At 41.5% G+C, this 15,972-nt stretch overlaps 1 protein-coding gene across 1 annotated transcript in view; it reads right to left on the minus strand.

The window, feature by feature from the left end:
* Positions 1 to 3,624: 3,624 nt before the first annotated feature.
* The window catches only part of LOC136447428 (neuropeptide FF receptor 1-like), a 43,407-nt gene continuing 31,059 nt past the window's right edge, over positions 3,625 to 15,972 (minus strand). Inside the window, exon 3 of the mRNA XM_066446345.1 lies at positions 3,625 to 8,579. Within this exon, the coding sequence (XP_066302442.1) occupies positions 7,643 to 8,579 (937 nt within the window). The 3' untranslated portion in view covers positions 3,625 to 7,642. The remainder of the gene's footprint in view (positions 8,580 to 15,972) is intronic.

Below are 15,972 nucleotides of genomic sequence, written 5' to 3' on the forward strand. Positions count from 1 at the left end.
CTCATCAGGATATGTGTACCCGGATAGGGGGGACGCCCTGCACCGACAACTTCCGGGAGTCGCTTCAAAAATCCATAATATGTACCAACTACGCAATCCTTAGCTTTGATCAAAGCTGTTCAGGTGCTATTGTAATAAAACGGGAACCACAAAAAGGGCGTCTTTATAGAACGATTCCCTCTAAAAGTTTTACTGAGTGAATAGACAATTCCTGAAAATATGAACGCGTAGCAGTTGTGTTAATCGTTACTGTAGCAACAATTTTAAACGTTGGCTTGTTTTCGTCATGGTTAACCCAAAGAGTAGCTTTCAACGGTGTAAATCGGATGACCAAATTACGGTAAGAATGTATTGATTTTGCTGTCTAAGTCGGGTTAGCATGTTTCTTGACGTGTATAGCCGACCGAGGAAATCCCACTTCAATGGCGGACTAATAGATCAATTCCGAACAGTCGTTATTGTAACAATGTGCGGAGTGGTGACAATATGTAGCTGAGTTTTTTATTTCATTGGAATTGCACCAGTACAATACACGTTGGACACAGGCAGCTATTGCTGGTGTCGTGACCCACACATAATATACCCGTTTTTACACATGGGAGGGGTGAGGAAAGTCATGTAAAGTGCCTTTCCCAAGGGCACAACATTTGTGGCGGCCAGGGATTCGAACCCGCGACCGCCTGGTTTTGGGCCGAAAATCCTACCGTTACGTCACACGACCCCACAAATGAGTTTATAGACTCAGGGGAATAAAAATCGCAAAGCTTCGCTACAAGACTTGTGGTGGCATAACGAACATATCGTGCTGTTGGGCTGTGATGACAATAGTGATAAGTTCGGCAAACAAATAGAGCTTCAGAAAGATATCCGGAAAGAGCGGCATTTATAATCGATAGCTCACGGATTTACCAACTGCTACTCTAACTGATGGCCAGAATGGGGGGGGGGGGGGGGGGGATTCGAGGGGAAAGGGCCACAAATTTGCCATGCAACGAAGCAATACTTTTGCCGTTACGAAGTTTTCATGCTTTAACGTTTGAACTGTGTAAGTTGGTATGTTTAAGATGCGGACAAAATGTTGAAATAAATAACAATAAAAATGTGACAAGAGGATTGGTATTCAGTGATTGGAATAAACAAATAAAAGCAAAGATATTTCTATTATTAGTATGGAATCTGTGGACTTCTCCAGACCAAGACAAATAACACTAGTTTATTGTAAACAAAATTGCATGTAGTCTGAAATGACGTAAAGTGCGACAACCCAACACAACCCAACAGAAAAATCATTAAGGAAAATCTGGTACAGAATAAAACTCCTCAATATGCTGGCATGGCCAGGGACCGAGATGAGGTGTCGATGAGAAGTTGAAAATATTTGTAAATACGAAGCTTTATATAGTCGTCATCTTCAATTTGTCAAATGACTTACATGATAAGTAAATATATCAAAGAATGTTTAGAAGTAGTAGTGTAAGTGATAGATTAAACTCGACATGTTGAAATATTCATATACTTGTACGTAGGTTAATCATTTTGTATCCCATTGATTGTTGTTTGCATGTTTAGTTGTAGAAGACCTTGTCAATAAATATTTCTATATGTCCTATTTCATTAGAAGCGGTATAGCTACGAGGGGTGATCAATAACTTGGCGGCCTAAACCAGAAATAAGGTCCACAACTCAAATTTTGAAGCATAGTTATAAAGCATGAAAGCTTCTGTCAATGTCTACTTAAATTCTATTCGCTGTACATTCCATTATAGGACTCTCAAACACATGAAACATGTAACTCAGAAAGAAATTAATACATAATTTGCAGAATCAATGAGAAAATACTATAGATGAATAGTGGTAAACGATGGGGATTTCATTTTGGCCACTATTAGACATAGATATTGCACATGATGGCCTCATTTACATAATCTATGAGGAAATGGTACATATGTACAATATCCTTTTTTGTGAAGACAAGGCTTTTATACTGACAAGACTGTGTTTTGGGTAAAGAAGGTGATCAACTGATACAATTTATGCAAGTGAGGTCCTTGTTTGCATGTGGGCAAAAAACGGAAAAATTAACAGAGACCACCGTCGCAATGGTAACGTCTTTTTACGTTGCCAATCATGTTTGTCTTTTTAGTCATCCAATTTAGGATACAGTAACGCCGTCAACGTGGCTTGCGGGTTCAGTGAGTTAGGGGGTTTAGTTGCGCATTGTTTACATGGTTTCCCCACCACGTGGGCAGGGGTGTGAGGGGCGGTGCTCTGAGTGGAGTCACGCGCCAGGATGTTCCGCCGCCGGGAAAGTAGATCCGCTATCAATAATCACAATCAATGCACAGCACAAAAGACTCGCTGTGGCGAAACTCCTAATACCCCCCCCCCCACACACACACATGAAGGTCATGTCTAATCTAAATACCAGAGGTAACTACAAATGTGTGAACATATTGCATATTGATGGTTACATAGATTGAAGAACGAACATTTTAATCGCTGCTTTCCTTTAAAGACTACCAACAATGTCATTTTCCCCAAGTAAACGTTTTATAACATCAATCAAGAATCAATAATCAGACAGGTTCATTGGATTTTTTTTGTTCGCCGGGGTCAAACTATAAAGGCTGACAAAACAAACTGGAGATGTACTGATGGAATTGAGCATGCACAGCACCTCCTGTGCTATTGCAACGATGACCGCCAGGGGGCGGTTTTGCTACATTGAAAAGTCAACAGTAATGACAAACTTGCCTTGATCTTCATCTTCCTGATCTTTTCAGGTGAAACGGATGAACATTCTTTGTTTCCCACTCATTGTTTTTTTGTCAATCATTTTATAAGAGATGAGCGTGTTTCATCTTTACTCTCCGTCATAGGCGGAGTTTTTTCATCAGGGATAATTGTTCTTCGTCTTTATTCTCCATCAGAGGTGTTATTTCATCAAAGACAATTGTTTTCCCCCGCGAATTAGTAAGATTAGTGAATTACAGATATATTGATTAAAAGCCATGTATATTCATGGACCACCACGTGCGTCATCTACACAAAACGGCAACTCTGAAACAAGCAAGCAAAAAGAAAATTATCAGGAAACATGACTAACTCATCCAAATGTGGCCGTATTGTTAGCTTGAAAGTTCATTCTGAAACAAGTTAATTTCCAACACAAAAATTGGACTTACCCAAATTTTCGACTGTACAACTTATGATCCACTGCTCACCGAGTCACATGTCTTATCTGCATAACGTGACGTCATCACAGCGGTGGATTGATCATTCCTTGACAAAGACTGGTGTTGTAGCGTTACAGTCGAAAATTTGGGTAAGTCCAATTTTTGTGTTGGAAATTAACTTGTTTCAGAATGAACTTTCAAGCTAACAATACGGCCACATTTGGATGTGTTAGTCATGTTTCCTGATAAGTTTTCTTTTTGCTCGCTTGAACTTTGTTTATTCATGAGAAGCTCAAATAGGCCTGCAGGGCGCTTTTCATTGAGGTCATGATGGAAGAGGTCATGGTCGACAAAATACAACAAAGATACAGATTATACATATGTCTTACACCTTTTCATTTCTTCATTAATTAATTAATTCATTCATTCTTTCATTCCTTTTATGCATTACTTCTTTCTGTCTGCTGAGTCAGTAACAGAACCATTATTGCAGTAAATCTCTCATTGTACTTACTAATATTGTACTCTGGAGGCAAAAAAAGAGATAGTGAGATTTATTTAGTTCATGGACTTTTATTACAAGACTCTACACAGTAACCAAATCATATACACAAATATGTGGTACGGTTAGCAAGGACAAAGCCTCTTCTTCATTACCCACAGGGTGAGGATGAGATGACACGTCCACCTCTGACGACTTTCTAGGATCCTATGTTTCTTTGCGACATACCTTTCTTTTTTCTTGCAAACTTTCTATACTTTTTTGGTGTCTTAAAATCTCCTCACTGAATATAATCAAACAATCGGATTTTGTTTCAGCCAGTTTTGATTGATGTAGGGACACGGTGTTGATTACGCATATTACATAGTGTTTGCATTACGTGATTGTCCATTCTTGTCTTGCAAACTTTCTATACTTATTTTGGGTCTTAAAATCTCCACACTGAATATAATCAAACAAGGGCATTTCGGCCAGTGTTAATTAGTGTAGGGACACAATGTTGATTACGCATATTACATAGTGTTTGCATTACGCGATTGCCAGACAAAATTGAAAATTTAGTCACGTTGATTTTCCTTTACCCAAAGCAGTTTTTTTAATACCAATTTGAATATCTGGCGGTTGTGACGATACGAGGGTGGGTCAATAAGAAACACATATTCCCGTACATCTGTGCCAAATTTCAAATAATTTCATACACAAATGAACCTACTATGATAAAAAAGGCGATTCTTTTTTACTCGCCCTCGTACATCGATTGATCTGAATGTCAACCTCACCCCACCCCTGGGCAATAGCGTCAAACATCTACACCGTTTAAAGCTTTTCTTACAAACATGGTGCGGTCAGAATAGTCGTACGATCGTCGTACGATCACAAACTGAGGTATTCTTGGGATAGTCTTGCATATGTCGTACACAATTCTGCCGTCTTGTTACCGAACACCCTCCTGAAAGCAGAGCCCCTATCGCACGATTCTTTATCTCGCTCGCGTAATGGCCCTGCTATTCACCCCCGGTTGACACGCTTCTGGCGACGTCACCACCAAAACAGCTTTCAGCCAATCAGAGGGTTTGCTCAAGCTCATCTTATGTAAAACCGCAAAGGACGATGGGAAGCTATCAACAAATCAGGTTACGTCTCACATCGTTACTTTGGGTTGAGAACAAATTAACCGCCAAATTGTGCCAAATAAGGATAGCTCATTAATTATTCATGAGCAACTGCCAGTAACGTCGCCAGAAGTGTGTCTACGAATCGGTAACGAATCGAGCGATAGGGAGATCTGCTTTCAGGGGGTTGGTTACCGAAAAGGCTAGCCTGGAGGCCAGCCTTGTAAGCTTTGGCGCGCTCCCAACGTCGCCAGCGTAGTTGGCGGCTAACGACGTTGGGAGTGAGCCAAAGCTAACGAGGCTGGACTCCAGGCTACGAAAAGGCCGTCTTAGATCTTTACCGGCTGATGGCTCTGTCACAGTCTGCCTGAAAATCATGCGACCATCATCAAAATAGTATGACGACATACGACGAATGTAACCGCACCCATACTAATGAAAATATTCCATACTAGGAGACAAAATATATGAGTATTAATCTCCTTAATATTGTAAAACTAAAACTAAACATATATAGATGTACGAAAGGAGAGGACGTCAAATGATGCATTATCTTACACAGCAAACAAGTGCTCTGCTACGGTCAAGGTATTCAGAATATCATACAACATGCAAGATAAAGTTTTTGTTCAACACAGACAGCTATTTAGTAGAAACAAAGAAAAGAGCAACAACGTTATATTATCACAATAAAAACAACATCAATAGTATACAGTAAATATCATCTTGTATACAATAAACAACATCTTAAATTGACCATATAGCGTTTTACATAGGAGATATATATAGTAGTATATTTCTGAAAATAACACTTTTTACTTACTTATCCATTCTAGCTTCTATAAAAGGATCATATAAACTTACACAACACCTAAAAAGTACAATTATAGTGATCCAAGCTTAGAGAACCTCTTTTAACCTACATTATGTACAAGTCATAAAACGACACTTACGGTATTTCGCACACGACCAGCGTTGAAAAAGAAGTGGACTTTCATTTAAGAAAACGTTTTACTGGCCTGCAATGGTCATATTCATTTAAACCCCTCCTCTCACTGGACCCACGACACGTTGGCGACCTCGCTGCGTCCTAGATTGAATTTGAGTTAGCCTTGACTTTACGATGGGAATACAATGAAAAACGTACAAGTATGACTTAAATGACAACAAATCACACAAAGCGTTAAAAGATTTGTTTTTATCGTTTGGCGTGGTGTCAAATTGCTCGGTCGCAGCGAGGTCGCCAACGTGTCGCTAGTCCAGTGAGAGGGGGGAGACCTTACTAATATTTCAGGCACATAGCGCTAGTCAATATGACGCATGGTACGTCAATTCCGAAACACGAAGCCTCTGGAAAAAGAGGATATAATGAATTTTTATGGGCACATATAATATTGAACGACCAGTTTTCGAGTCTCTGGCGAGCAAAGATAGCTGGTAAAATAGTCTTTCAACGCTAATGGTGTGCGATAACTTGTCTCATTACGCTCGTATCGGACGAAAACACGGTAAATTACACGTTTCAGATCATCCAAGTGTAAAATACTGTACCTGTAGGATTGTACGCTGTGGTAAAATTACTGGAAACTGTTAAGGCTACGACGTGAAAGCAGCTGTAGTAATGGCTATTGTGATGATCCTGTTGTCAGACAATTTGTTCTGCAACATTTAACAACGTGCCCATGAAAAGTAAATGTGTGTTCTTTAAGATTGCTTTGCTACTATGTACAGCATTGAGTTATTTTGGCACATGTTTCTTGGTTCGGGAATATTGGAATGTTGTCGACTTCAGTGGTATAATCATAATCTACAATTTATACAAATTGATATTAATACAACTGACATCGGACCAAGACACATTTGATTTTTTTTTAAATTTGCCACTGTTTGGCTTATGTACAGAACGGATTGGCCGAGATTTGAACCCTCGACCTTGTGATTTGATTTGATTTATCTATTTGGCTGTAAAATAATAAGTTCATCCAGGGCTACCAAACCAGCCGAAGGCTATTACAAAGGGTTAGCCCTGGTAACTTAACAATATTCCAAATTCAATACAAACATTCACAAAGCACCTTGAGACGTTTACGACTAAAATGCATATGAAGGCGTACACAAAACACAAGAATAAAATACACGGAATATAATTAACAAAACTAGCTCAAAACCAAAGCTTCTTGATATGTGTCATATCAGTACTGGTACTTTAAAGTACTTCAATGATTATCGATGGGCTATTGTTACATTGATCAATCGTAGTTGTCTGTTTCCTTCCATTTTAGTAATATGAAGAGGAATCGAATTATGTGCTAAAGTTTCAAACATATCTTGAAGAAGTAAATAAAACTTTATGAATGTTTTTTGAGGATTTGGATCATCAATGCACCAAACTCTAAACGATTTGGAAAGAAACGAAGGAGGAGAAAGCCTTAACGTGAAATAACTGCCAAAAACCTTCTCAAAAGTCACCGAGAACTCAGCAATACATATACATCCAGTCACCCACACTGTAAATGAATGTTACGAAACTTGTTTCGCTTCGAATGTCCACTTAGAGTTGAACTTCGCGGGCCATTTCCTCGAAATGACTAGTAGGCATCCTTCCATTTTGACAGATGATGTCAGCACTCTGGAATGAGCGGCGTCGGCAGCGTCTTGTATGGCTTTGGAGACCAATTCTAGCGTAGCAGGATCATTACCACAGGTTAGACATACGAAGTCGGTGGATTTGAGGTTGTTGTGCCTCTTTTCTTTTTTGGTCTCCTTAACTCTAGCTGTCTCTTGAAATGACCGTACATTTGTTCACTGTGGCTTCACGATTCATACGTGGCCGCCTTGTCTTTCTCGGTTGTTCACACGAGGTTTCTGACGGAATCGGCGGTCTCGACTCGGGGGAGAAACACGTCTAGGTCTATGTCATTGTTCTTAGCGCTGAGCGGGCTGGGGTTCATGGTGAACAGGCTAAAACTGGTGGCCGCGTTGAAGTCGGGCGAGGTGCGCGCCGTCGAGCATCCGCCCGTGGAGGGCTTATTCGGCGTGTTCCCGACATGCCTGGCATTTCCGGCGAAGAGATTCCACCGGAAGTTGGACGAGGCCCCTCCGCTAGGTGGCGAGATGGCGAAGTCCGGACCAGTCGGGTGGGTGGCGCGGATGTTCCCGGCGCCGCCCCGTAGACCCCGGCCGCCCCGGTTGAAGATCTGCCGGAAGTTGGCCGTGAAGATGCCGTAGACGAGCGGGTCGATGCAGCTGTTGGCGAAGGCCACCAGGTGCACGATGGGATAGCCGTAGTGGTGTAAGGAGTAGATCTGCATCTGGGACAGGCTCCCGAAGTCCTCCACGAGCCAGCAGATGTAGAGCGGCAGCCAGGTCAGCGCGAACACCAGTACCATGGTGATGACCATCCTGACCACGCGCCCCCGTCGCTCCGACACGCTGCTCAGGCAGGCCTGTCGGCTGGACGTGCTTCTGTTGCTGCCGTTGGACTCTCCCGGCCGGGGCTTGAACCAGACTCGCATGGCGATCTTGTAATACAGCACACTGATGATCAGTAGAGGACCGAGATAACAAAGAACAAACAGAGCCGCAGTGTAAACCTTCTGTGAGCTCTTCGACGGCCAGAACTCGCCACAGATGAGGAAGGAGACTTCGGCGATCCTGACTTCTTTCTCGTAGCAGACGACCAGCTGGGGGATCATGATGATGGCCGCCGCTGTCCACGAGCCGACGATCACCATGATCGCCTGACGGTTAGACATCCGGGTCTTCTCGGGATGGAGGATCACTCTGTGTCTGTAGGGATAACAAATTCAGACACATGACGTCGACACTTGTCATATTCATTTGCGATTGATTTTGTCAACATTAGTTCTGTTTGATATCAATATTCTGTCATCTTTGGTTGATATTGATTTTGTTATATTTATTAACCAATGATACTGTTATTACTATTATCATGGATATTACTTATATTTACGTTGTAGCTCATTTATGTTTCCACCTTTACTTATTACATGAATTTTGGATTTTTATTTTTCCTGTACTTTGTATTGTTCTCTTCTTCGTATTATGTGTTTTTTAATCATTTTGTGAAATGCAATAGAAAAATTCAGACGTATGATAAACTGTTACTTTCTGTGCTCTAAGTTGCTGCATTGGTACATTCCATATACACAGACCACACTACCGGCGGCTACCCCAAGACCGATTAAATAGGAAACGTACTAGTGCAAGTTTGGAAATATCCTAAGAGCTATATCGTTATACCATAAATATACCTAATCTCCAACCAGATCTCTACGGGGGACAAAAACGATTTTATATATACCCCCACCCCTGAGGCGTCGCAAAAAAAATAATGTAGGAAGTGCAAATTTGATCTTTCAATATACTTGATGATGCCTTTCAAAAACTCGGCCCTTTTATATAGATGTCAAAATATAAATTTAAGATTGTCAATTTTTGGCGATTCAAGAATTGATAGAATTCGTTTGGTTTTAGGGTAGAGTCGGCGTCGCCAAGCTGGAACGGCCCCTTGCAGTAGACAGGGTACATTGCAACGAGTAAGTAAGTATATAGAAAACCGTTCGGGAAGACTTGCCCGCCCAGTAGGCTCTTCCTTAGGTACTAATACATTATCAATTGCCTTCCTTGTCATAGTAAAACGACAGATTTTAAAATCTGAAATCTCGAAAGCTGCATCAAAAATGCCATCTTTAGCTACATCAAAAAGGCCATCCTTAGCCACACCAAAAACGACAGCTTTAGCTGTATTAAAAATTCCATCTTTGGCTACATAAAAAATGCCACCTTCAACTACAAAAACGCCATCTTTAGCTACATTTATAAACGCCATCTTTAGCTACATCGAAAACGCTACATTCAAGTACAAAAACGCCACCTTTAGCTACATCAAAAACGCCCTTGCTGTAATGCCTTTCCACCTCATTAGTAGTGCTTCTATGTAAGTTAAGTGTAACTCGAAGTTGATGATTGATGGAACCGCGGTTATCAGTAGGTACTAAGCTGATTTATTAGGCCTAATATTCTCCCCTGTGCGCCAACCAACCTTCACAAACGTACCTTGATGGTAACTACGTTGATGAAAGATCATGAGACTCTATCGGTCCATGGGCTGACTACATTATCACAATTAGCTCCTGCGGGTAGCGGGCTGCTGCACGCATCTTTCATAATTTCCTCGGAAATTGGAAGCATTGATGCGTTCCAGAAAACCTACCGTTGCATAGTAAGACAACTGTTGGGTCGCCTTTGTTATCACGAAAATGTAATCATGTACGTCGACGGTTTGAGCACGTTGTGATTTATCATGTTCCGGGCATTATGGTGTTCCTGTGGCGTACACTGAGGGTCTGTGGAGATTTTATGGTTTGTAGAACACCAATAATTGGTTGTTGAAGGTATATTCTTCTGCCTTCATGTTTCTAAACATCAGAGGCAAATACATTATACATAATGTATATCAATTGCTGTACGTTTGTATCAAAAGTCTTAAGCCACCTATCTACAGGCAAAAGCGATCCAGCAAAATCAAGACCTTAGCATGACCATACACAGACACACACACAAACTCACGCGCACACAAACTCACACACACACACGCACGCACACACACGCAAACACACACACACACACGCATATACACACACGCACACACACGCACACGCACAGACACACACACACACACACATACACACACACACACACACACGCACACATATATATACGTCATTTATACATTATGTTGAAGTTCAAGTTCATGTTTTTGTTTACTACATGATTAAACGGTTGTGTTCCCGCCAAACATGAATCCTCTTCCGCTTCGTATCTTGTCAATTATCTGTATGGACAGGGAGACTCAGAGCGTGAAGCTATTTTAGGCCCGACTAAATATATATATATATATATATATATATATATATATATATATATATATATATATATATATATATATATGTATACACACATCAGACGGCAGATAGGAATATATATGTCCTTTGACTTAACCTTATTGTTTGTAATCATTCATGATTATGACAGTGGCACTGTTTTATTTTCTTACTGTCATCACAGGAGTAGAGATAATCGTAGGCCAACGAACGTATGATACTATACTTCATAGGAAAGGCATTATAATGCAACGGTGAACAAATCGTTTTGCATGCACGTAGTTGGTGATTTAGGTAGAATATAGGACATGTACACGCGAGCAGACTAATAATGCTCTGCTGAAAGACAAGGTCAAGTTTGATGAAGGTCGTCGTGCACGGGAAGGTCAGTCTGACTCGGGCTTTTTGTTTCGGTTCAATGTGTCACATCTCCTCCCGCATATATTCCGCTCGCGGCGCGTCTAAGACGGTATGTCTGACCCCCAAAGGACCCTTTTTCCTGGAATATCAAGGCCACTAAAACACGACAGATGGGGGGTCAAAAGGTTAGAGATGGGAAATTGCTAGGATTCGCTGACACCATGTTGATGTGGCGTTACGATGCAGAGTCATGCGTCAGACGTGTCCGTATGCTTTTACATCTCACAGGGTCACGAGGAATATAGGAGAGAAGAAACATAGGCAAGAGTTGGAGTATACAAATGTACCTAGAAAGTTTTACTTTTGAGTGCATAAAATGTGGTAATTATTCCAACTTGGGAAGGCCCCCATTCCACTAGATGGCGATCGTGTTGCGACCTCGCTGCGACCAGAATTCAATTGTATCTGTTTTACACTTGACTTCATAATTAAAATGCTATGCTAAAGGTAAAAGCATGACTGAATTGGCAACAAAACACACACAAAAAAGTACATGAAATTTATTGAGCGCTCTGTGAAGATTTAGGTCATAGCGCGGTGGCAGCGAGGTCTCCGCCATAGTGGAATGCTTTCCCTTTTTCCAAATCACGGCAGATGGGCGTTGGCTTAGGATTGTTTTTCAACTGAAGTACAAAAATGTTCTTCAAAAAATGTTTCCATTTCACGCGAATTAACGCGAAGAACATTACTTACTGTGCAATTTTCCGTAGAAAGGCTCTCATTTGCCCGAAGTACTGTTACGTTCATGGTAACAACGATGTGCTGAATGATACTGCTGGTGCTAATGTACTTTGACATGACAGTAAGAGCCTTTTACGGCCTATAGAAGGTTAGCTACAGGCGCTCTACGTCAATTTACAACAGATACTCCTTTTCAACGGAAGTACAAAAAAGTTTTTCACTGGTATCAAAAACGTTTTCCATTTCACGCGAACGCGAAGAACATTACTTACTGTGCAATTCTCCGTAGAAAGGCTCTCACTTGCCCGAAGTACTGTTACGTTCATGGTTACAACGATGAGCTGAATGATACTGCTGGTGCTAATGTACTTTGACATGACAGTAAGAGCCTTTTACGGCCTATAGAAGGTTAGCCACAGGCACTCTACGCCCATTTAAAACAGATACTCCTGCCGAAAGATCATAGATCTTGTGATGAATAGAGGTCCAACTGGGCTATTACACATTCTTGCCATTAGCTGCTGTGAAACGAGCCTGAATCATGGCTGGGATTTCTTTTTGTAAATCCGAGCACTAAACAGATCATTCAGAGGGCCGTATATATATTGTACTTATACGTTATCACCGACAGGCATGCTTTCATAATCTGATGATGCACGAGACTACTCTATACATCCAGAATATCAACCCGCACACTATCTGCGCTTAAGCCCCCGTCACAAATCAAGAAATTAGCTCGGCCGACTTGTCGGCGAGCTCCAAATGGCGATTTTCGGGCGAAGTACGACCGACGTCCTGTCGATTCTACGGGCTTCGGGCGAATTTTCGGAGCTCGGCCGACGTTCGCGTGTCACTGGAAGCTGCGCTTAAATTCAGCGAGGCCTCGGCGACGATTTTTGAACTCGCACAGCTCGTCAACAGTTTGCCCGTAGCTCGCCCGAGCAACGCCCCGCGCTCGGCCAATATTCGGGCGGGCATCCGAGGATTTTAGACCCGATTTTTGGTCGGTCGGAGGTCGCCCGAACTCTTCGGCCTCGTGCGAGCCTCGCACGGGCCTTGAACAATAATCGGACGACCGTCGTCAGTGTTCCGGCCGACTCATGAAAAGTAAGGCGTGCTTCGGGCGAGCGTTGTGCAGGTGTTGATGGTAGCTTGGACGGGCCTCGGCCGAACTCCTTCTTGTTTATAGATAAAAGGAAACGACAGTTTGGTTTATAACATAAGATGATAAATGATACTGTAATATTAACTAATACTAATTTCAACTTGTCGAAGAATGCTGCCAAACTCTTCTAATGAAAGACAATTCAATGCAAAGTTAAATTTTCATTAAAAAAACAATTATAAATAAAATGTTGACACCGAAGACAATGCTTCTTGTTTCTATTTTGGTATTGGTTTGGATGTTTCAATTTGTATATTTGAACTGGGGCTTGACTTTTGAGGTTTGACTTCACTTCCTGAGTTTTTCCTCCACAAAATGACTAGTTGAAAGTCCACTGAGTCATTATAGATCTATGTTTGTCTGCCGAGGCACGCCCAAGCGTCGGCAGGGCGTCGATAGGCTTGTCAACGGTCGGTCGAACCTCGGACGGCGTTCGCCCGAGCTTCGGTCGATTTCTATTTGGTGAAAATTTTTGGATCGGGGTTAAACGACTGATCTGTTGACTTTGTGGCTCCTGCACTTGTATTTTGATTGGTCTATAACAAAATTCCTCTTTATGTGGTTATTTTCAGTGTGCCCACCTACTTCACTTGTGCCCTACAGATTTGCCACAACTCAGAAAGTAAAGTTGGTCCAAATTTGAGATTGTTACCAGGCCATTTGATTCTGACTTCGTCCGTGTCCAAGAGATGGTACCGTCTTATGTGGGAATTATGATTATAAGCGTTCGACGGACGTCGCCCGAGCTCTGTTCAATTTGTGACGGGGCAGGTTTTCAGTGAAAAATACGGTGGACGCTCGGGCGAATTTGAAATTCGGCGAGCTTCCGGCGATCTACAAAATCGGCCGATGCTCGCATGAATTGTGACGCCGGCTTAACGACGCCTGGAAGATATGATAACACTCCATTGAAAGTTATAGAGGTTCAAAACCTCTCATCTAAACCATATGATGCTTGGGCAAAGTTTCCTTTCGACAAGCCATATTTTTCACAGGGTTCAACCAAGGTAGATGAAGACTTTATGTCGTATACAACACTGTTGAAATGTATAGCTTAGATTTCTTGGCTTATGTTTCGTGGCCTACGTTTGCTGCGATATTCTACATTTACTGTGACTTGAATGCCCTCCGAAGTTCCAAATCGAATGTAAATCTTAAGAACTGAATTCAAAAGTTAACTAATTTTTGTGTTAAGGTACAGTGGCATGTGTCTATAGTCTATGGTATGGTTCATGTGAAATAAAGCGGTCATTTCACATCGTCGATCCATCAGCAAAAGTCGCACCTTTCTTGGTCACAGGCCACCACTAAAAGCTTGGCACGCGTTCTTGTTGGCAACTCGAACTCCCTCAGGAGACCACGATCATGCGAGAGACTGTTTCTCATTACCATTAACTGTACATAGGTCACTGCTAAAAGCTGGCTTCTCTTTGAAAACATCCGTACTCTACGTTTCCACACCATAAACTTCGTCCGTACATAACTCGGAATTTCAGACGAGGCTGGTGATCATACAAGTACTCCGCTGAAGTATGTACAAGGTCGTAAAACTTCCCGGTGTTTTATATAGGTGTCTTGGGGAAAGACAGCTCACCCTCAAACTTTTTACACATTCTTCACACCTAGCTACTCATGATGGAAAGGCTGAGGGGTTACACAATTTTTATTTCACGCATGACAACATCCGGGGACCCTGGGTCACAGCTCGTTTTGCGGTAGTAGATGTATGTTTTTACGACATGTTTCACGACGACTAGTTTTCTAATCTACATTTTACGGTACTTCTTTTCCAAAGAACTTAAAGAAACTTGTTACTGATGTGTGAGCATCGTTGCGTTTCATCGAGCAATTAAAGACAGGAGTGCAAATCATTTCCTCGCGAGAGATTACTGACCGCGGCACGCACACATGAAGCCAGTCTTGGACTGAAGTGTGTGAGGCGTCTAAAGGAAAAATGAAGAGCGCATGGTTGGGAAATTCACAACTCGGGTGAAAAGCTCAGCATTTAATTATTGACTTGCTTGCCTGGTGGCAAGAAATGCATGTTGTGTTCTCTAAGCAATTATACTTTAATTTCCTTTCAATTCCAATCACATGGATGCAAAGTTCCAGTAAGACATCATATAACTTCTGACAAATATTTAAACCTTACACACAATATAATGGTAATGAATGACAATGACAATGAACTTTATTGCATATTCATGCCCAACATGGGCTAAATGCATTAGGTAACATGAAGTAAAAGAAAAGGAACATTGAGCTATATTCCATCTAAGTCTACAGAGTCTCTTGTCTCTTCTTGAGAGTTTGCTCTGGAGTTTGCTCTGGGGAGCTTTCGAGACGAACTCTCTGTCCCTTCATCAACCCGGTATTACAGTCAGATCTCGTCTTAGAGTTCTCTTGTCACGTTAGTTGATGTTGATCATAACTTCCCTGTCGTATGTGTACATGTTTTTACGTATTCCCATGTCTTTGATGAGTAAGAGTTTAGTTGTTTACGGGATTTGATTAACAGTGCAATTATGGGTCTGATAGATGGTAATATCTAACTGCATGTACGATACATCATATCAAAATCTTATGTGCTTAAGACTATGATATAGGTAAGTCAAGGATGCGTTTTATTTTATCTGTTGTTACAACGTTGTTTAATTCGCTGTCACGTCCTTTTTAGCATTATGACCACGTATACATAGGCTGTGTATATCCAAAGCACGTTTTGACAAGGACAGAACAAAATGTATCTCCATTTTTCCCATTATGGTGTCAAAGTTGCATTAGCCTCTTAATACACGGTGCGATTTTACATGGATTGGACATAAGAATGGAATCCTTCCTGCCGTCAAAAGCTATATCAATACATCCTCCCACGATACGTGCTTGGGTTTCTATTACGACTGTCATAAATGTTTCTCCGAACCTACAGCTCACCGAAGTACCCGTCCTCAGATGAACTTACGGAATGTGACCTCTGACTAGTTTAACGTTCGATCATTTGTTCATTTAA

The sequence above is a fragment of the Branchiostoma lanceolatum genome, chromosome 1, assembly GCF_035083965.1.
Source record: "Branchiostoma lanceolatum isolate klBraLanc5 chromosome 1, klBraLanc5.hap2, whole genome shotgun sequence".
Taxonomy (NCBI): domain Eukaryota; kingdom Metazoa; phylum Chordata; class Leptocardii; order Amphioxiformes; family Branchiostomatidae; genus Branchiostoma; species Branchiostoma lanceolatum.